This window comes from Dama dama, chromosome 12 (assembly GCF_033118175.1).
Source record: "Dama dama isolate Ldn47 chromosome 12, ASM3311817v1, whole genome shotgun sequence".
NCBI classification, from domain to species: Eukaryota; Metazoa; Chordata; class Mammalia; order Artiodactyla; family Cervidae; genus Dama; species Dama dama.
This window is the reverse complement of record NC_083692.1, coordinates 57,426,446-57,449,517: the sequence shown is the minus strand read 5'-3', so window position 1 is coordinate 57,449,517 and position 23,072 is coordinate 57,426,446. Positions and strand designations below refer to the sequence as shown.

Sequence of the window (23,072 nt, the reverse complement as noted above, 5' to 3'; positions counted from 1 at the left end):
GGACTGATTTCCTTTTGGATGGACTGGCTTGATCTCCTTGCAGTCCAAGGGACTCTTAAGTCTTTTCCAACACCACAGTTCAAAAGCATCAGTTCGTCGGTGCTCAGCTTTCTTTATAGTCCACCTCTCACATCCATACATGACTACCGGAAAAACCATAGCTTTGACTAGACGGACCTTTGTTGGCAGAGTAATGTTTCTGTTTTTTAATATACTATCTATGTTAGTCATAGCTTTTCTTCCAAGGAGCAAGCATCTTTTAATTTCATGGCTGCAGTCACCATCTGCAGTGATTTTGGAGAAAAAAATAAAGTCTGTCACTGTTTCCATTGTTTCCCAATCTATTTGCCATGAAGTCCTGGGACCAGATGCCATGATCTTAGTTTTCTGAATGTTGAGCTTCAAGCCAACTTTTTCACTCTCCTCTTTCACCTTCATCAAGAGGCACTTTAGTTCTTCTTCGCTTTCTGCCATAAGGGTGGTGTCATCTGCATATCTGAGGTTATTGATATTTCTCCCAGCAATCGTGATTCAAGCTTGTGCTTCATCCAGCCCGGCATTTTGCATGATGTACTCTGCATTATAAGTTAAATAAGCAGGGTGACAATATACAGCCTTGATGTACTTCTTTCCTGATTTGGAACCAGTCTGTTGTTCCATGTCCAGTTCTAACTGTTTTATATCCTGTCTTTAGGCAAAAAAAGGGAGGGAACTTTTTCTGGGTTTGCTGCTTCTCAATTACCTTCAGCTCAAAATAAGTTTTATGTCAAAGAAGCATACCTATTTTGTGGTGACATATTCTGGTTTCCTTCACATTTCCTTCACATTCCTTCATATTCACATCAACCATCACCTCAAACTCAGCAGGTCCCAAACTTGATTCTTCATGTTCCTCAACTGATTCATTTCTCCCAGTGCTCCTGTTTCTATGATCACATCCACTATTTTTCAAATCTGATGTGTGACATCCCTGAGGTCACCTTTAAGCCATCCCCTTTTCATCCCATGCTGAGTCCCACCAACTCTGGACTGTTTCTTTCAACCCTCTGTCTGGCATCTGTCCTCATGTTAGGACTACTTCATTTGTAAGTGAAAAAACCCCAACCCTACCTGGCTCAAGGACCCAAAGGAATATATGGACTCACATATATGAAAAGTAAGACGTTTTCAGGAATTGTCTTTCTCCACCTCTTGGTTCTGTTTTTTGTGTGTGGTGTTTTTTTTTTTTTGTTTGTTTGTTTTTTTTTTTGCGTTGTTTTCATTGCCAGGCAAGCTTTTCTCCTGAGCATCAAATATGGAACGTGGATACTTCATGCTCCCTAGATGGCTAAGGAAATTCCTATTCATCCTTATTCCATTTCTACCATTAAAATTGAGCTTCATTGGCCTGCTTTTTGCTTTTAATGCTAAATCATGAAATTCCAGAGCCTGACCTTCAAAAAAAAAGGAATGAAGATGTTCTACCTCCAAAGAAGAAGAAAGACTCTCTGTATTTACAATTTGTTTTTAAAAAGATCTGATTTAATGGGACATTAAATTGATAGCATTCATTAGAATATCAAACTTGTCTTTCTAGACAATAGAGACTTCTGTAGAAGTGTTATCAATTTGTTCTGTTTGTTGTTTGTGGAAGAATAATTTGAACAAAGAGGTCTAGTAAATCTGCTAAGACTTTTTAAAAGATGTTGCAAGTCATGAAAATAACCTTCAAAGAGTAACCTGTATCTCTGATTTGTTGTTTTACTTTATAGCGAGTTGGCCTGGTAATAATGTTGAAATTGCCACCTCTGCATTTCTGAAACCATGCAAACTCTCACAGATACTCCAGGCTTCATGAGCCATGTGGTCCCTGTCACCAGCATTCAGCTCTACCCTTTAGCACCAGAGCAGTCAGTGAGCACATGGTTGTGACTATATTCCAATACCACTCTATTTAGGGACATAAAATTTGAATTTCATATAATTGTCATGTGTCATGAAATATTCTTTTGATTTTTCAACTATTTAAAAATATATAAACCTTCCTTATCCCTCACTTGCACTGAGTACTCTGTCTAGAACTGTCTTAACCCTATGTATTCATGTGGCTAACTCCTTTACCTTCTTAGGTTTCTACATTTTACCTTTTTTTTTTTTCCTCATATTTATTTATTTGGGCTACACCAGGTCTTAGTTGTGGTACTCAGGATCTTTAGTTGTGGCATTCGAACTCTTGGTTGGGGTGTGTGTGATCTATTTCCCTGACTAGGGATCAAACCCAGGGCCCCTACATTGGAAGCATAGAGTCCTAGCCACTGGACCACCAGGAAAGTCCCTACATTTTACCTTCTCTGTGAGGCCTAACCTGACCATCCTCTTGAAAACTGCTACCTGCATTGTTTCCCACTGCCTCCGCCATCCCCATCTCCCCTCCTTATTCCCCTTATCTTGTTATGACTTCCCCATAGGATTCATCACCTCCTAAAACATGAAATAATTTACTTATTTATAATTATATGGTTCATCTTCCCTTGCCAGATGGCAGGCTCTCAGAGAGCAGAGGTTTTTGTGTGAAAGTGCCTAGAAGACTGCCTGGCACGCAGGCAAGATTGAATAACTTTGTTGAATAATTAAATAGATGGATTAATGACCTATCAACCCCTTGGCCAATTATCAGATTGAGGTTCAGGTCATTTGATTAAAAAAAATAGGAAATTTCTCCTTCTTGATGTACATAAAGGACTTAGTCTTCAGAAATGGAATTGTCCAAGATTCACTTTGTGTTGGACACAATAGGCCAAGGGACGCCTTCAAATGCAGGGGGAAGAAAAGACAAATGGTTTGTAAATAAAGAAGAAGTTGAATGCTTATAATCTTCTATACTTCTTTTCCACAATTAGTTTTAGCCCCTGCTCGAGTCTGGTGGTTCCTGCAGCATTCTGTGTGTCTGAATCCTCTTCCAACCTTCTCACACCTGGGGTTGATGACCAGGGAGTTTCAGGTGGCTGATAACTTTGGGCCTGAAATAGAGAGACATGGTCAGGAGCAAAAAACTTAGCTTTTTGCACTAAGGAATCATTCCAAAAAGCAAAAATTAAAAGCTGCTTTTCCCCACGTTTTAAAGAAACACATTATCTGCAGTTGCATTAAGCATTCCTTTATTATTTTCCCTTTGTTTATGGGTTCTGGTCATTTTTCTTAATTTTTGGCTGGTACCTCATTGATTATACAATTAGTATACACCACAGTATGTGACTAGGGCTGCAGCTCTGATCAAATTTTGTTTGAGGCAAAACACTTGGAGCTGATTTTCCTGATTTACTCAGTAAGCATCTTATTTGGAAAATATAGATTTTCTCACAGTTCCTCCTTAAAGCTGTATTCTGACCTGATAGCACACTTTGCACTTCTCAAAATTTATCACTTTATAACTCTAGATCATAAGCACTTGTTTACATGCCTATTTTTGCTTTTATACTTGAACTTCCTGAAAATATCTAACTCATTTGTATGCCCCACAAATGCTAACACAGTGTTTAATTATAATCTGTTGAAATGAAATTTACTTAATTGGCTTACCCCCCCAAGAACTTCAGTAGTTCCCAGTAGCATGGCATGAAAGATCCTTCTTGATCAGGTCCTCGTCTCTGTCCAAGTCTCATCAGCGGTCATTCTGTCCTACCCTCCAGCTCCCATAAGTTCTAGCCCCCCTGGGCCATGCCTTGCCTTTGTACATCCTCTTCCCTCAAGACAAGTTACCCTTTTGACTGCATGGTGAACTCACCACCTTCAAGTCATAATTTAAGCTTGTTTGTCTGTTTATTGCTTTTCTTCCCTCTAGGGCTTATAAACTTCATGAAAGTAGAGGCTTGGTCTCTCTGGCTCACTGTTGTCCGTCCCATATCTGAAAGCAGATGGGGACTGAATCAGGAAGGATCTTAAATATGATAAGAAGTTTTGATTATTGCTAGAAGGCAATGAGGACCCACTGAAAGATACTAAGCATTAAAGTGTTATGGACAGGTTTTTGTTGTAGGCAGTTTTTGTTTTAGAAAATCACTATCATTGCTGTGTGGGGGAGTGAGCTGGAGAAGGCAAGACTGGCTCTAAGAAATCAGATAATTAGAGCAAGCAAAAATTATGAAGGCCTGATTTGAGGTAGCAACAGTGAGGTTGGGAGGAGGTGAGGAATTTGAGAGGCAGAACAGCAGGAATCAATGAACTACTGGATGTTGTAAGGGCAGTCAGAGGGAATAAAGGGTAAGTCCGGGTTTCTGGCTTCAAAATTTCGTGGTTGTTAGTCATGTCAGGAACTATCACGTAATATTACAGTTGTAATACTGTAGCCCGCCAGTCCATGGAATTTTCCAGGCAAGAATACTGGAGTGGGTTGCCATTTTCTTCTTCAGGGGACCTTCCCAATCCAGGGATCGAACACACGTCTCCTGCATTGGCAGGCGGGTTCTTTTACCACTAGTGCCACCCGGGAAGCCGAAGGAGTCATAAAGTGGTGGTTTAGTCGCTCGCAAAGGCGTGTCTGACTCTTGGGACCCCATGGACTGTAGCCCGCCAGACTCCTCTGACCATGGGGTTCTCCAGGCAAGAATACTGGAGTGAGTTGCCATTTCCTTCTCCAGGGAATCTTCCCAATCCAGGAATCGAACCTGGGTCTCCTCCATGGCAGGCAGATTCTTTACCTACTGAGCCAGGAGGGAAGCCCGAGTCATAAAGGGACCTTGCTAAAAGTCTGTATTAGCCTTGCTAGAAGAGCACCTATTATGTAGGAGGCATATAATTGAAATGAATTAATGAATGGATACACTGAAAATATTAAACAGTTTGTATGGTCCAATAAGAGGCATGGCCGATAGCAGAAATTCTAGGGATACTGTTCTCTGCGTGCTGTTATCAAAACCGCGAAGAAAGCAAGCGGTAACTGCGTTTCTCAGTTGCTCTCTGCCTATTGTACAACTAGAAAGCTGACAATAAAGTTTATTTAAGCGTCGACGTGCCCCGACGTGGCCCCGCCTCCCCAGCCAGAGCCGCGATTGGTGGGCATTGTGCGACGGCTGCCGTTCCTAAGCCACGATTGGCTAAGGCCGCCGTCATTTCGGAGCTCCCGGCGCCCGCCCGCCTTCTCGCCGCGTCGCCGGTGTCTGCGCCGTCTGCTCCTGCTAGCTTCGCCTCTCCCGGCCGCATCCCGGGGGACCGGAGCGAGCAGCCGGGACCATGTTCCGACGCAAGTTGACGGCCCTTGACTACCACAACCCTGCCGGCTTCAACTGCAAAGGTGAGGAGGCGGCCCCGGGCCTGCAGCGCGTCCGTGACCCGCCGGCCGCCGCTCTCAGCGCACGCTCCTGGGCTCTCCACCCGGACCGTCCGCGGCCTTGTCTCCCAGGCGCCCCTCTCCTCCCGGCCCCGAACACCTCTTCTTTCCCCCATCCTTCCTTCTCCGCTACCCACTTTTGCCTCGGCATCGCCACTTTCTGCACTTGCTGAACTCCAGACACCACCCCCAGAGCCCTCGCCCGCACCCTCAGCACTCTAGAAGGAAAGTCTTCGCTTTTTAACTTAGCCCTTCAGCTCCATGTTTCACGGGTGATTGGGCGATATCCTGAGAACCTGCTGGGGGTCGGCACAGTGCTGGAATCCAAGGAAAATGCTGAGTAACTTGAAGACTCGTTCAGGGAACTAAGGAGAGGAGGGGGTAGGAGTAAGGGCAGTCAGAACCCATTCAACACTTTGAGCCCAGGACAAAATGAAGTCCAAGACTGACAGTGTTGGGGTGAGCGCGTGTATTAACGAGCTAATTACAGTGTTGGGGTTGTGGGGCGGGGGGCGGTTAATAGATGAGCGGGGCGGTTGAATTGTAAATACAAAGGTATTTGGGATTTCATAGCTTGAAACTGTAGAAAGTATTAAGATTGCTACCCACTGCTACTCACCTGCCGCCCACCACTACTCATTTTCTTCCAGAATTCTTGGCCTGTGGTAGATTAAGTTTTAAAGGGAGCAAGTAAGACCTGGGATATTAAAACCATTGTGTGTCTCTCAAGACTTGGGGAAGCCTGAATTTGAACTCAAGCTTGAACTTGGAAATTGAAGATGATTTCCAAGCAGAATGATAGTATTTTGTCATCTCCTGTAGAGGCATGTCAACTTACAGAATCTTGTTTTTCTGTTTTCCCTTTTATTTAACAAAAAAGGTTCCGTAGGAATAAAGCTTAGATCTGGATTTGAAACTTTGAGCCTCAACTTTTTCACTAGTAAAATGGGGATATTACTTACCTCAAAAGCATAGGGAGGATTAAATGAAACAATATACACACTATTTCATGAATGTGTTTAATGTCCTTAATAGCAAATGACAGTGATCGTCGGTATCCTTGTTCAGATCGCCATTTAATTTCTTGTACTTTATTGTTGCTATTAATTTAACCTTGCTCAGTTCTTTCTCCCCCTCGTCCTCATAGGAACTGAAATAATAACTGACACTTAAGTAGCAAAATTGTGTGCCAGGCACTGTTTTGATTCTTATTATATTTAATCTTTCATAACAAGCCTCTGAGGTAAATCCCCATTTTGTAACTCAAGAATCTGAGGCACAGAAAATTTAGGTAATTAGCCCAGGTTCACACAACCACTAAATTTCTGGAGCCAGAATTTGAATTCAGGCCAGTATATGAACAGAAGTTAATCCAAAGTCTGTACACTCAACCCCTACTTCAGGCAGCTCAAGTAACTTATGATTTTGCAGTTTAAAAAAAAAAATTGCATAAGACTATTTGTGGAGAAGGAAGTGTTTTAGCTAGTGCTTCTCATGGGCTTCCCTTGTGGCTCAGCTGGTAAAGAATCTGCTTACAGCGCGGGAGACCTGGGTTTGATCCTTGGGTTGGGAAGATCCCCTGGAGAAGGGAAAGGCTACCCACTCCAGTATTTTGGCCTGGAGAATTCCATAGACTGTATAGTTCACGGGGTGGCAAACAGTTGGACACGACTGAGCGATTTTCACTTTCTTGTGATTTATATGGTGTTTTTATTACAGATGAAACAGAATTTAGAAACTTCATTGTTTGGCTTGAAGACCAGAAAATCAGACACTATAAAATTGAAGACAGAGGTAATTTAAGAAACATCCACAGCAGTGACTGGCCCAAGTTCTTTGAAAAGGTAATGAATTAGAAAGTAAAACGTACCGAGAGCTTCTCTATGAAGACAGCTTTTAAAATAATATAATTTTTCTTTTAAAATAATATAGCTGGATAAAATATTCACCCAAACTTATTTGCAGGGCAGGAAGAGAGATGCAGACTTAGAAAACAGACTTTTGAATACAGCAGGGGAAAGAGAGGGCGGGACAGATTGGAAGGTTAGGATTGATGTATTGCACTACCATGTGTAAAGTAGGTAGTGGGAGGTCAGTGTGTATAGTGCAGGGAGCTCGACTCAGTGCTCTGTGATGACCTAGATGGGTGATGAGTGGAGTGGGGGGTCGGGTAGGGGGGAGGTCTACACACACACATACATACACATACACACACAACGAAGTCATTGTACAGCAGAAACTAACACAACACTGTAAAGCAATTATACTCCAAACAGTGATAACAATAATCAGTGTTAGAAAAGCTGGATTTCAGGGGTATAACTTTTTTCTTATAATATTTTTAAAGCATATTATCTATTCCTACCAAGCAGTCAGTATTAGATAGAAATAGTATGGTGAATCATCAGGCATGAGGGTGGGGGCAGGGGTATAGGGGATAGAGTTTGAACTTGATCCAACTAGGGAGCTCTCGCAGTTTTAGGTGATATGACTGGACTAGTGTTGCCACTCCTCAGCTTTCCCAACTAATGCCTGGCTTCTTGAAACTGTCAGCATTAAGCTAATGTATCTGGAGAGCAGGCCCTTATCCCCAGTACTTAGATGAGTGCCTGACATTCAACAGAAAGACCTGTTTCTTTCATGAAAATATATGAGTGTGTATTTATATATATATATGTTATGAATATAAATGAGTAAATGATATGTCAGTATTTATTTCTGCATTTTCCCTATAGCAAAATTTATTCAAATCTTCTAGGGCCCTGTACCTGACTAGCAGGCTGCCCATTGAAAACTAGCTTTATAGACTATTAACTAATAAAAGTAATGGCACAGTTAGACACTCAAAGAAAAGAAATAGTTTAGTCCAAAAAACTTGGAGACTTCTTAATTAAAGTGATACATATTATATAAATAGTAAAAATGGCCAAAATCAGATTTTTTACATTACATTAAAAATGTAGCAGAAATACTATTATATTAAAATAAGACATTATTGACATGTCTTATTGATTAAAAACTAAGGTTGTCTCTTGTGTTTGCTTGTATTTAACATACACAGTTGTCCTTTGTTGTGTACAATAGAAATAATACTTTTTTAAAAATCAGTATTTTATTTTTTGTGGCTGGAATAACTTTTTCATTGACCTAGTTTTATTTTAGTAACATTTTTGCAGAAAACAGTTTTTTCAAGTTAGAATAAAAATTACGTTTTACAGTGTCATCATATTAAACATTTTTATCAGCTCTATTACTTTGATGAGATCTTTTCCTTTAAGAATTTGAAAATGATTTAATTTCTCATTGACTGGAACAGAATGTTTAGGTAGATAACTTTCTCCTTTTGTGGACTAGGGAATTGTGTAAGTTACATCTTATCTCTGTGACAATGAGTAAGTTTAGTAACCTTTCTGTGGCTCGAGATTTTTATCAATAAATGGGGATAACAGTGGTATCTTATCTCAGGAGTGGCGTATTGTTAATGAAGTATACCTATGAGCCTGTCACAGAGGTGCCTGGCCCATCGCAAGTGCTATATGTTTGTTGATTTTCCTGCTTCTGCTACTGATATTGGTACCACTAGATCATTTTCCTTTACCCTTCAAAAGTATATTTTGAAAATTTTGACAGACTTCTTAAAACTTTGAAATACATTATTAGAATTTTATATTTGCTTTTATCACATTTTACTTAATGGTCTACTCACGTACAAGACAATACAGAGTTCCACATGTGGGAGGGTGTTGAAGAATAATAAACTTTCCAATGAAAAAGACCCAGAAATGACAGTAAAGTAGTATAACCTAAAGATAAATATATTGGATCTTATACAGATATTGTCCTTAAGGTGGTCTCTTTGGAATGATGATGTCACTGCTTAAAGCATATTTAGAACTTCTTTTGAAATTACTTTTAGATCAGGAGACATATTTTGAATATTGGCAGCTTTTTATACTTTGAAGGTGGGTTTGCTTTTTGTATCATGACTAAATCTTATGAATGAGGTGCTTTTTTTTTTTTTTTAAAGCAGGTGAAGAAAATTTTTGGTTAGAAAATAAGTTATGGTTAAAAAGTGCTGATTCATTAGGTATCCCCAAAAGGATTTCAAAAGGTTTGAGTTATAGCATTGTTGTAGGATTAGATTTTAAGCTCCTGAGAGATTTACTTTAAGGACATGCTTATTTGAATATATCGTGTCTGATGTTTATTCAAAACACCTGTGTGTCACATACCTTACTCTGTTGGAAGCATTCCAAAATAGGAAAGCTAAGGTTTAGGTAATAATTGGGTTTTGTTATTTGATACATGTTTGTATTTAACTACTCTGTGCATTGAGACCTGGAATCATATGGTTTAGATTCAGGTCCCTGATTTAAGTTGTGTAACTGACAGGAAGTGTTGACCTATAGGCTTCGGTTTTCTCATCTACAAAATGAAGTTATTGTAGATCAGTGATGCCCTGTCTGGAATCTGCAAAAGTAAAGCTTTCATAAAGTATGGGAGTACTTAATTTTTTTTCTAAGTAGTATATATATATACTTGAATGGATTATATAATTGCATCAAAGGTTTAGTAATATAAATGTTACAAGAAATTCTTAAGAAATTCAAACTCAAGTCTCTTAATTCCACCATGTTTTATTTGTGATTTTATAGTAACAATGAAGCAATTTTCTTTTTCCTTCACAGTATCTCAGAGATGTTAACTGTCCTTTCAAGATTCAAGATCGACAGGAAGCAATCGACTGGCTTCTTGGCTTAGCTGTTAGACTTGAGTATGGAGATAATGGTATGTTTTGTGGGGAATATATTGTTTTAAAGAGAGGGAGAGAAAGGGTGGGAAAGGAGGGTAGAAATGTAGGGAACTTGCCCATTTGTCTTAGATTGTTTTACCTTTGATTCATTTTAATTTTTGTACATCCTCATCTCACTTTGCAGTATCTGATTAAAATTTTACTTTTTGTTTGTAGTCATTCCAGACTTTCTTTTTTTTAGAATTTGAAGGTGGTGTCCTCTCACAAAGTCACATCGCTTCAGTGAATTTGCCATCTTGGCACAGTCTGCACCTTAGCCTTCGAGTTCACTTGTTGCTACTGTCCCAGAATTGATAGGATTTCAAGTCTTGGTTGCAGCAGCCAGTTTCACTGAAGACTGAAATATACATCTAATGCACATATGCACTATAAGCCAAAATATATTTATTATTCATGTTTAACATTATTTTATTACAGATACTATATCATTGGAAGATTTTGAATATTTGTGCTTATCGTGAAAATAGTTTTCCAATAAACCATTTTTCTCTCATTAGGCCATTTCATTTTGAAAGGCCTGCTAACATCTAAATGTAAGATCTGATTATCTTATTTTATCTCCATCCTCTGCATTTATGTTGTTCTCTTTCTTGTGACCATCAGTTCCAGTCTTAATCATTTGCTTTTGAAGCCTTCTTAATGCCTTTTGTTGTTTAGTCTCTTAAGTCATGTCTGACTCTTCGGGAATCCATGGACTGTAGCCCTCCAGCCTCCTCTGTCCATGGAATTTCCTAGGCAAGAATACTGGAGTAGGTTGCCATTTCTCATTCCAGGTTTAGTTTTAGTGTCTTTGGCCCCTCATTTCTTCCCGTCCGTCTTTTCCTTTGTCTGTTGTCTGTTTTCCTTCTCCATGGCCACTGCTGTCACCCTAACTCTAGCTCTTGCCCCTTTCTCCTGAGATGATCATAACACCTTTCATAGTAGTCTCCCATCTGTGTCACCCTCTGTTTTCATCCACATGGCCCCCACCAAGCTAATTTTTTTTTCATTTATTTTTATTAATTGGAAGCTAATTACTTTACAGTATTGTAGTGGTTTTTGCCGTACATTGACATGAATCAGCCATGGATTTACATGTGTTCCCCATCCCGATCCCCCCTCCCACCTCCCTCCCCATCCCATCCCTCTGGGTCTTCCCAGGGCACCAGCCCTGAGCACTTGTCTCATGCATCCAACCTGGGCTGGTGATCTGTTTCACCCTTGATAGTATACTTGTTTCAATGCTGTTCTCTCTGAACATCCCACCCTCGCCTTCTCCCACAGAGTCCCAAAGTCTGTTCTGTACATCTGTGTCTCTTTTTCTGTTTTGCATATTGGGTTATCGTTACCATCTTTTTAAATTCCATATATATGCGTTAGTATACTGTATTGGTCTTTATCTTTCTGGCTTACTTCACTCTGTATAATGGGCTCCAGTTTCATCCATCTCATTAGAACTGATTCAAATGAATTCTTTTTAATGGCTGAGTAATATTCCCAAGCTAATTTTTTGAAACATAAATGTTTTAGGATGCTACACTTTGTCTCCAAAGAATAGTTCCTTTTATATATTCACAAACACTATTGCTTTCCCATTTTCTACAAAAGGAATTTCAGGCTCCTTAGCATGATACTCAAGGCCTTTAAACTAGCATTCATATACTTGCCACCCCAGCCAAACTAGAGTAATGCTGTTTCCTCTTTCCATCTCCTTTTCCCCACCTTCTTTCTTTTCTTTCACTTTTCCCTTGACTGATAAGCCATTTCAGTCTATCTCTTCACTTATAAATCCTGTCTGTCCTTGTAAGATCCGGCTCAAATGCCAGCTAGCAGCAACGATACTTCCTTCTTAACTTCATAACTTTTACCTCAATACCTTTTTAGATCATTTGCACTTTCCATTTTGCTTGTCTTACTTGCCTCACTAAATTGTAAGCTGATACTCAGCTTTGTTTTCTACATGGTACCTCTATTAATTTCCTGTTGCTGCTGTAACATATTGCCATAAACTCAGTATCTTACAGTTTTGGAGGTCAGAAGTCCAACACCTGTATCAGGACTGAAGTCAGTTTGTCAACAGGGTTGGTTGGTTTTGGAGGCTCTAGGGGAGGATTCATTTCTTTGTCTTCTGGAGGCTGCCTGCTTTCCTTGACTCTCTTCCCTTTATCTTCAAATCTAGCCGCATTTGCAGCAAGTTCTAATCTCTGTAATTCTGCTTTTCATTGTCAAGTCTTCTCTGACTCTGACCTTCCTGCCTCCCTCTTCTAAGGATGCTGTGATTCCATTGTGCCCATCTAGATAATCCAGGGTAACCTGCCACCCCCCATTTCAAGGTCCTTAATTTAGTCACACCCACAGAGTCCCTTTTGCTGTGTAAGATAGCATATTCATAACTTCTGGGGATTGCAGTACGGCCATCTTTTGCGGGGAGGGAACAGTCGTGATTCTGTCTGCCACAGTGCCTGACATAGTTTCTTGTGTACAGTAGATGTGCTTATCAATTTTAATAAATCCTTGGTAAGTGCAATATATGAATGTAAGTACAGTTATTTCTCAGTGATAGCATGGCTTCCTTTAATGTGTAAAAAAGCTGAATTTACACCTGAAACACTGCCCCTTATCAGTAGGAGGCACTGTTGTTCTCTTATGGCTTTACATTGATGAATTCATTCTTCTTGACTTTTATTTTGAATTTTTATTTTTGATAAATTATGAATTTTTATTTATTCCTTAATATTTTATAAAGCCTTTAGCTTGCTTGTCAATTAAGGTGATTAAAAGCTGACTTAAGTTCTTTTAACTTTTTTGACAATTTCAAATTTACAGAAATGTTGCAGGAATAATAAAAAGAATTATTACATACTCAAATTCTGCAGGTATTAACATTTTACTTCATTTGCCTAAACCTTTTCTGTGTATTCACATACTCCTCTAATTTTTTTCTAAACCATCTGACACTAAATTGTAGATGATTTCTCTTTTACTTTTAAGCACTTAAATGCACATTTCCTAAAAGAAAAGAAAGTCACTGTCTTACATAGCAACAGTATGCTTATCATAATCAGGAGATTAACTTTGATTCTCTGCTGTTGTCTGTAAATTACTCACATTTCAGTGTTTCAGTAATGTTCTTTATGGCAAAAACAAGCGAACAAAAACCTCCAAAGCAATCCTGGATTGTGTGTTTTGTTCATTCTTGTTCACCTCTTGTGTTCATTCTCCTACACTCTGGAACGATTTACTCAAGTCTTTGTGCTTTAGGACAGTGACACTTATTTTGTAGAATGTCCTTCAGTTTGGGTGTGTCTGATGCTTCCTCATGGTTGGGTTAAGAGTTTGTAGTTTTAGTAAGAATAACACAAGTTATGTTGCATTCTTTTAAGTACTTCATATTAGGATGCCTGTGTTAGTGATATACCTAAATGTTAGTCATTTTTCTGATCACTTTGGTAAGCTTTCTTCAGTGTTAAGTTACTGTTTTCCCCTTTGCAATAAATATGTATCTTATTTTTTTTCTTTTTGACTGCACCTCACAGGATGCAAGACCTTTGTTCATCAAACCCCATGCCCTCTGCAGTGAAAGACCAGAGTCCTAGTCATTGAAATTCCTTAGATACATATCTTGGAAAAGAGATACTTTGAGATGATTTCTCTGTGATTTTCCTCCTTAAATCCTAGCTTTAGTATCCATTTGATGATTCTGGCCTGAGTCAATTATTATATTGATTATGATGGCCAGAAGGTGTTTTTCTAATTCTGTCATTCGTCTACATTTTTTTTGGCTTTCCACTGAAGGGAAGAGCCTTCTTACCAATGTATGTTTTTATTCAAATCAGTGTAGATATGTGAATTCTTATTTTACTCAGTGGGTTTTAATCCTTATTTGTCATCATGTATTTAAATGTTTTTTCCAGATTTGGCTAGTGGGGACTCCTTCCAGCTAACTTCTATCTGACTTAAATTTTAATGCTTTTATTCCGCCCCCCCCCCCCTTTTTTAAAGCAAATTATAAAGGCACTATAGCCAAAGATAACTTTGGGGGCATTAAATTTAGTGAATTACTATTAAATATTTTTATTTGTAAAATCTTGAAATATTATTTTTCAAGTAAAGCTAATAAAATCTCTTTTTGGAATTCTGCATTTTAAGACTCAAAGTTTAGCTTTGTGTATCATGGTGTATTTGAAGTGCTGTTTTTTCTAGAAAGCACAGTTTTTGATTCTGAATACAGCATTCAAAAGATGATTTGGGAAGAAACTTTTTAGTGAGTTTGTATTTAACCTCATGTGATCTATATTTACCCACCTCCATTCTTCTACCCCTCCCAAGTTTCAGAGGAAGCTGAAAAGTGGATTTTCTCTCTCAAAATTTAGATACTTTAAGAAACGTTAATGAAAAGATATTTGTGTTGGATAATCATTTTAGCTTAATTAAAAATAAACTACTCACCTTGTCTTGTAGAGTTTTTTAATAGCAAAAATAATTTTAAATGGATGAGTTGTCTATGCTTACACCCAATTTGGCTTAGTTAAATTCAGTAAATAGGCAGTGTTTATTTTACCTTAAGTTGAAGTCCTACAAATTGTGTCTTTGCCTATCTTTACAGCTGAAAAATACAACAAGGACTTGGTACCTGATAATACAAAAAACGCTGACAATGCAGCTAAAAATGCAGAGCCATTGATCAATTTGGATGGTAAGTTTATAAATGCGTAAAAATTATCAACATTTTTGGTTTCTTAAATGTTTTTTACTTCTAGAATGAAGTCTGGGTTTACTTGGTTTTAGTAGATTAAGAATGTTTCATGCAGACAGACATTTGTGTTCATATTTTTTTTTTCTTTATGCTGTTTTTTATTGTTGTGACAGTGTCCTTTCTCCCTTATATAGTTGAATATCTGAAATTTAAAATGCTCTTCTTTCATCTGTTCATAGTAACTTGGGCATTTGATTGTATTTAATCATAGTGGTGATTGCTTTCCTAGGTGCAGAAAATATTAAATCTAATGACTATGAAACAAGTGTTAAAATTTTTCATTTTTGTAAGTCCCAGATGTCTTCAAGTAGTTCTTTCTCCTTTTAAAAGTATGAAGATTTTAATTACTTAGGTTATGTTAAATATTCTTTTGCTGACTGATGGTGACCTATTATTTATGAGTTACCCTTATGAATTAAAAAGCTGCTTGGACACTCTAGGGCTGCGGCTCAGAGAAAAGGTTTTGGGAAAACTGTCCTTTGAAGGGAATCTGTGTATTAATAGCTTTGTGAGAAAAGTTAATTAAAAGTGCTACATAAATGGGCCTTGCAGAGAAAGTTACAGGACAAACCTCATGTGAGTTAGTCATTTACTGGGTTGTTCACTTTGGTTGATTAGTAGGAAAACCATTGATCTCATTAATTTACCTAATGATGATGCCCCATACTACTTTTGTCAGCATTAATTTTAGAAATTGAGAGATTTTTTTGTTACTAGAAAATAAAAATGTTTTTAATATATGCTTACATTTATGTCTGTAATTACATGCTTACAGAGCTATAAGTCTCCATTTTTAATCTTTTATAGTAAATAATCCTGATTTTAAGGCTGGTGTAATGGCTTTGGCTAACCTTCTTCAGATTCAGCGTCATGATGATTACCTGGTAATGCTTAAGGTCAGATTCATATTTTTGATTCATACATGTAACAATTTTAAAAACGCATTTTCTAAGTAATTATATATTTATATATAATTTAAAAAATCTTCATTTTCTAAAAATAATTATGTTTGATATTTAAATCTGTGGTTGAATGAGTAAAATGTGAAGGAATGTAGGACATAAACCGGATTTAATTAGTTCATTGGTTTTAGATTACCTAACAACCAATATCAAAGTATTTACTATGAACCTGCCTCTGTGCTAAATCCTTTGCAAAGATGATCTCATTCAGTCTGCCCAACAATCCTAGAGGTAGTTAACTGGTATCTTTTTTAAAATATGTATGTGAAGAAACGGAGACTGAATGATAATAGATAAGTAATGTTCAAGCTGACACAGAAAATGATAGGATTTAAACTAGACACTTGACCTTAAACTAGACACCCGGTCCAGTCTTTTCTCCTGTATCACCCCACCTCTTTTTAATTAGTCCTTCTAAAGATTCATGGTCTGTAATGCGTTAAGATAGTGGAAAATGCCAAACTAGTAATGGTGCATTTGGTCAAAAATATATACCCCTAAGTCTGTCTGAGGAATGAATGTTTCTGTCCTCCAAGCCCCCCATCCTAGATAGGCCATTCAATTCAATCCTTCCATCAGGGAATATAAAGGTCTGAAAGACATGTCTTATTTCTGAGAGGAAGAATCTACTGTTGCTTCAGACGATTCATGTTGAGTAATTATGATAGTCTGGTGGGGGAGGGGCAGGGGAGTGATCCTTAGGATACCAGATTTGGAAGTTATTTTAGAAATTATTATTGATTTTTATGAGAAATTAAAGAGCTTTAAATTACTTTAAACTACTTGGCAAGAAATTAATTTCACTCTCCCAACAAGAGATTAAGCCATACTTTATTCTCCTTTTTAGAATTATATTAAGTGACAATTGTAAGAAGGGGAAGACTATTCTATTCCTAGATGATTATAATTCTTTCTGCTGAATCTGAATGTTAACTTGGATCGTCTCAACTCTGATTGGATGCCAAGAGACAAAAGTTGTTTTTAGTGAAATTTAGCTCTTTCAAAGGCTTTGTTCCTTTCTTGGGCAATTACAGAAATTATTTTGGAATAGTTCTACAATGGTTGTGTCAGCCTTAATCATAAACTGAGAGAGAGGAAAATAGTGTATTTGGGATGCTAAAGTATAAGTCAGTTATAATCAAAAGCTATAAAATTCTAATGCTAACTGCATGTTTGTTCTTTTGAGTTAATTGAAGCAAACATACGAGCTAGACATCTTCATAGGTTTGCTAGGTGTGAGAATCAGTACATTAACTGTTTGGCAACTGGACTGTGTAATATATTTGCAGTGACTGTTAGATTGGTTTAGTTATTTTTCAAATGTATTTTTCCAGGTTTTTATTATTAAAAATAATTTTTCACACTTTCACCCTTATTTTGGGGTTTTCACTATCATTCACTAAAATTCCTTAAAAAAAAACTTTACGAGTGTGTGCAAGTGCATGCATGCACTTGTGTCTGCAGTGATAAAATGTGTTGCTAATGAAAAAATCAATGTGTCCTATGAATAATCTGAAAAAATTTTACTATAATGAAGAACACAAGGACAGTATTATACACTACTCTTTGTGTCAAAGATTGTGTGTGTGCACAACGCATGTGCATGTATCGCTGGTGAGCTAGTAATTTGATAGAGACTTTGTGAGTATGTAGAAGGATCTGGTAGCAGTAATTGTTTTCTGAAACAATGACTGAGGCTTGGATAGAAAGGAGACCTACTTTTTCACCATGTATCCTTCTTTATTAAAAAAATTTTTTACCACACACAAATTACTTATTCAAGAAATGTTAATTGTTATGAACATCATTCCACATTAAATGTTAAAAGTGAAAACTTTCATTACAATAGCTATTTTATTTATTTTTAACTTGCTGGAGAGTTTGTTACTGAAATTAGGTATTTCTAATTTCATCATATTGAGCATCCTTATTCTGTATATTGACAGAAGAAAAGATAACAGCCAATAAAAAGTAAAAATAATATTTTGGGGGATTTCTTAGGCAATTCGCATTTTGGTCCAGGAGCGCCTGACACAAGATGCAGTTGCTAAAGCAAATCAAACGAAAGAGGTATGTTGTTTTTTTTTAATCTAAATAAATTCTAAATTATTACTGAACGTTTTTTTTTGGAGTTTGAACTTTACTTGACAATGCTTAAGATATTCTGTGTTAGAACTGCCCAGAGAAAGTACTTCAGCAGGGTTGAATTTGATTCTTAAGCAAATTGTACCCAGTTATATTTGAGTGAAAAGTGAACTTCACATTTATCTCACTTCATTACTTTTAAGAAGCCACCAGTAGCACATTTACAGTCTACCAGTAGAAAACCACTGTGTGTGCTCAGTTAATTTAAAAGAACTTACCCTTGTGAAATTTACTGGGTTATTGTGGCTAACTACTAGAAAACAGGACACACTTCCTCTTTGTTACTCATTAGTTTTCCTTTTCTACCTAAGTCTTTATCTCCACCCTTTTGTTTCTTCAGAGAAATCTCATTTCCTACCTTAAACCACGATAAAGTAACTTGTTAATAATTTTAGGATAGTTTCAGATGAATTGTACCAAAAATCCAAATGTCCCTAAAGTCGTCTTGAGTATGGATCAGTGCAGACAGTGTCCTCGGGTTAGCAGCTGCAGATATCTGATAATGCCCCTTCCTGTTACATAGATGAATGTCTTCATTAGAGTCTGTATTCTGAACCCGGGTCCTTCGGTCATGCCTCCTCACCCTCTCATTCCCCAGTGTCTATTGTCCTCTGACCTCATCTTTATCAAAAGCCCAGTAGTTTTGAAAGGTTGTTAATGCCAGGGCAGGGTAGTGCTCTTCTGAAAGACAGTCAGTTTCTTTTAAAGGTTCTTATTGGCTTATTAATTATGTATGAATCAGGCCACTGGAAACTTAAGGATCAGCTTATTTCACCCCCACTGTAGAACAAACAGTAAGTTGTTTTGGCATAATCATTCAGCAAAACTATGCCTTTGGTTTGGAAGGCAGTGCAAATAAGGCCATAACCAAATAATCTTTGCTCTTATTTGCCAAGTAAAATTCAGTTTATTTTCAGTGTTCCAAATAAATCCTAACTTCAATGTCATCTCAGAAGATAACTATGAAACAGTAACAACAGTGGAAGAGTTCTATAGTTTCTTGTTTGCACTCATTCATTACACTGGATTTGGGGCATGAAGTGAGAAGTGACAGCTTAGCATTTGTAACGTTGAAAGTATTGACTTTAACTGGTAATGATTTTATACAGTATATAGTAAGCAGAAAGTCTAAACCGCCTTCCTTATATTTGATAGTTATTGTGAACTTTATATGGTTTGGCATTATACCAAAGGTGATTATGATACAGGTGTTGACTGGTTAACTAAATGGTTTAGATTGTGCTCATTTTCCTAGACTATTTCTTTTTTTTTTTTTTTAATTTTTTTATTAGTTGGAGGCTAATTACTTCACAACATTTCAGTGGGTTTTGTCATACATTGATATGAATCAGCCATGGATTTACACGTCTTCCCCATCCCAATCCCCGCTCCCACCTCCCTCTCCACCTGATTCCTCTCGAAACATCCCACCCTCGCCTTCTCCCACAGAGTTCAAAAGTCTGTTCTGTATTTCTGTGTCTCTTTTTCTGTTTTGCATATAGGGTTATCGTTACCATCTTTCTAAATTCCATATATATGTGTTAGTATGCTGTAATGTTCTTTGTCTTTCTGGCTTACTTCACTCTGTATAAGGGGCTCCAGCTTCATCCATCTCATTAGGACTGGTTCAAATGAATTCTTTTTAATGGCTGAGTAATATTCCATGGTGTATATGTACCACAGCTTCCTTATCCATTCATCTGCTGATGGGCATCTAGGTTACTTCCATGTCCTGGCTATTATAAACAGTGCTGCGATGAACATTGGGGTGCACGTGTCTCTTTCAGATCTGGTTTCCTCAGTGTGTATGCCCAGAAGTGGGATTGCTGGGTCATATGGCAGTTCTATTTCCAGTTTTTTAAGGAATCTCCACACTGTTCTCCATAGCGGCTGTACTAGTTTGCATTCCCACCAACAGTGTAAGAGGGTTCCCTTTTCTCCACACCCTCTCCAGCATTTATTGCTTGTAGACTTTTGGATAGCAGCCATCCTGACTGGCGTGTAATGGTACCTCATTGTGGTTTTGATTTGCATTTCTCTAATAATGAGTGATGTTGAGCATCTTTTCATGTGTTTGTTAGCCATCTGTATGTCTTCTCTGGAGAAATGTCTGTTTAGATCCTTGGCCCATTTTTTGATTGGGTCATTTATTTTTCTGGAGTTGAGCTTCAGGAGTTGCTTGTATATTTTTGAGATTAATCCTTTGTCTGTTTCTTCATTTGCTATTATTTTCTCCCAATCTGTGGGCTCTCTTTTCACCTTACTTATAGTTTCCTTTGTAGTGCAAAAGCTTTTAAGTTTCATTAGGTCCCATTTGTTTAGTTTTGCTTTTATTTCCAATATTCTGGGAGGTGGGTCATAGAGGATCTTGCTGTGATTTATGTCAGAGAGTGTTTTGCCTATGTTCTCCTCTAGGAGTTTTATAGTTTCTGGTCTTACATTTAGATCTTTAATCCATTTTGAGTTTATTTTTGTGTATGGTGTTAGAAAGTGTTCTAGTTTCATTCTTTTACAAGTGGTTGACCAGTTTTCCCAGCACCACTTGTTAAAGAGGTTGTCTTTTTTCCATTGTATATCCTTGCCTCCTTTGTCAAAGATAAGGTGTCCATAGGTTCGTGGATTTATCTCTGGGCTTTCTATTCTGTTCCATTGATCTATATTTCAAATTCTTAGAAAAGTATAACTTTCCAAAACTGAACCAGGAAGAAATAGAAGATCTTAACAGACCCATCACAGGCAAGGAAATCGAAACTGTCATCAAAAATCTTCCAGCAAACAAAAGCCCAGGACCAGATGGCTTCACAGCTGAATTCTACCAAAAATTTAGAGAAGAGCTAACACCTATCTTACTCAAACTCTTCCAGAAAATTGCAGAAGAAGGTAAACTTCCAAACTCATTCTATGAGGCCACCATCACCCTAATTCCAAAACCAGACAAAGATGCCACAAAAAAAGAAAACTACAGGCCAATATCACTGATGAACATAGATGCAAAAATCCTTAACAAAATTCTAGCAAACAGAATCCAACAACATATTAAAAAAATCATACACCATGACCAAGTGGGCTTTATCCCAGGAATGCAAGGATTCTTCAATATCCGCAAATCAATCAATGTAATACACCACATTAACAAATTGAAAGATAAAAGCCATATGATTATCTCAATAGATGCAGAAAAGCCTTTGACAAAATTCAACACTCATTTATGATTAAAACTCTCCAAAAAGCAGGAATAGAAGGAAGATACCTCAACATAATAAAAGCTATATATGACAAACCCACAGCAAGCATCACCCTCAATGGTGAAAAATTGAAAGCATTTCCCCTGAAATCAGGAACAAGACAAGGGTGCCCACTCTCACCACTACTATTCAACATAGTGTTGGAAGTTTTGGCCACAGCAATCAGAGCAGAAAAAGAAGTAAAAGGAATCCAGATAGGAAAAGAAGAAGTGAAACTCTCACTGTTTGCAGATGACATGATCCTCTACATAGAAAACCCTAAAGACTCTACCAGAAAATTACTAGAGCTAATCAATGAATATAGTAAAGTTGCAGGATATAAAATTAACACACAGAAATCCCTTGCATTCCTATATACTAACAATGAAAAAACAGAGAAATTAAGGAAACAATACCATTCACCATTGCAACAAAAAGAATAAAATATTTAGGAGTATATCTACCTAAAGAAACAAAAGACCTATACATAGAAAACTATAAAACACTGATGAAAGAAATCAAAGAGGACACAAACAGATGGAGAAACATACCGTGTTCATGGATTGGAAGAATCAATATTGTCAAAATGGCTATTCTACCCAAAGCAGTCTATAGATTCAATGCAATCCCTATCAAGCTACCAATGGTATTTTTCACAGAACTAGACCAAAGAATTTCACAATTTGTATGGAAATACAAAAAACCTCGACTAGCCAAAGTAATCTTGAGAAAGAAGAATGGAACTGGAGGAATCAACCTGCCTGACTTCAGACTCTACTACAAAGCCACAGTCATCAAGACAGTATGGTACTGGCACAAAGACAGAAATATAGATCAATGGAACAGAATAGAAAGCCCAGAGATAAATCCACGAACCTATGGACACCTTATCTTCCTAGACTATTTCAAAGTAACTTTTAAAATATATAATCTGATAAATGTCATAACCAGAAAAAAGTTATGTATATTTTAGATTTGTACAGTTCATAAAGACAGTGTGCTCAGAAATAAAGTTGAGGAAGCTCATGAATAGAAGTGATCCTGTTTGTTCTGTACCCTGGCTGCTCACTGTCACTCGAGGGGGACAGCAGCAGCCCTGTTCAGCCTTCGCTCTGTAGCTGTAATGATAGCACTGCTGCAGAAAGGAGCTATGCTTTTATAGTGCCTGGTTTTAAAGGACTGGATTGTGTTATGAAACTAGCTTCTTACTACATGGAAAAGCCTTTTTTTTTTTTTTTGGTAGTAGGAAAAAAGTCACTCATCAAAAGACATATTTAAAGAGAAAATTCTCAGGCACCATGCTACTGCAGCTAAAAGGGCTAAAATAACAGACTAGCTAGCTGCTTTTCAGTATTAGGTAAGAAAATATATATAGTCTGATTTTTGTCCTTTTTCCTTAAGGGCTTGCCGGTTGCCTTAGACAAGCATATTCTTGGTTTTGACACCGGGGGTAAGTGATTTTTGTTTTAATTCAGACTTTTTAGAGACTTGGTGATTGTTTGGGGGAAGTGAGTGAATAAATGCAAAGGTTACTGATTAATGCAGTGTTTCTTATGAAACAGATGCAGTTCTTAATGAAGCTGCTCAAATTCTGCGATTGCTGCATATAGAAGAGCTCAGAGAGCTACAGACGAAAATTAATGAAGCCATAGTAGCTGTTCAGGCGATTATTGCTGACCCAAAGACAGACCACAGACTGGGGAAGGTTGGAAGATGAACACTTTAGGATTTCAGCTTCTCACCTACTTAGTACAGTTGGAAACCATGTAAGCTTTGGCATGTGTTTGGAAATGTCATGTTTTCGAGGGAAGAATCCCAGAAAATTGACTGTGTTCTAGAGATTTACCATCATTGCTTTTTCTTTAATAAAGTTGGGAAGGCAATTTTT

At 37.6% G+C, this 23,072-nt stretch overlaps 1 protein-coding gene and 1 non-coding gene across 2 annotated transcripts; one reads left to right on the top strand and one right to left on the bottom strand.

Annotated features, from left to right (window-relative positions):
* Positions 1 to 2,236: 2,236 nt before the first annotated feature.
* Positions 2,237 to 2,309, bottom strand: TRNAG-UCC (transfer RNA glycine (anticodon UCC)). The gene has a single exon. It is a non-coding gene; the product is annotated as a tRNA-Gly (tRNA).
* A 2,793-nt stretch (positions 2,310 to 5,102) lies between these two features.
* RTRAF (RNA transcription, translation and transport factor) lies at positions 5,103 to 23,071 on the top strand. Its single transcript, XM_061157370.1, has 8 exons — positions 5,103 to 5,269; positions 7,025 to 7,149; positions 9,994 to 10,093; positions 14,704 to 14,793; positions 15,661 to 15,749; positions 17,817 to 17,885; positions 22,586 to 22,634; positions 22,747 to 23,071. Exons 1-8 carry the CDS (start codon positions 5,209 to 5,211, stop codon positions 22,899 to 22,901), a joined length of 738 nt encoding a protein of 245 aa, XP_061013353.1. The 5' UTR covers positions 5,103 to 5,208; the 3' UTR covers positions 22,902 to 23,071.
* Position 23,072: the final 1 nt, after the last annotated feature.

Coding starts and splice junctions, on each gene's coding strand:
- RTRAF (XM_061157370.1), top strand. CDS start 5,209: ATGTTCCGACGCAAGTTGACGGCCCTTGACTACCACAACCCTGCCGGC. Junction 7,150..9,993: donor GGCCCAAGTTCTTTGAAAAG/GTAATGAATTAG, acceptor TTTCCTTCACAG/TATCTCAGAGATGTTAACTG. Junction 10,094..14,703: donor ACTTGAGTATGGAGATAATG/GTATGTTTTGTG, acceptor CTATCTTTACAG/CTGAAAAATACAACAAGGAC.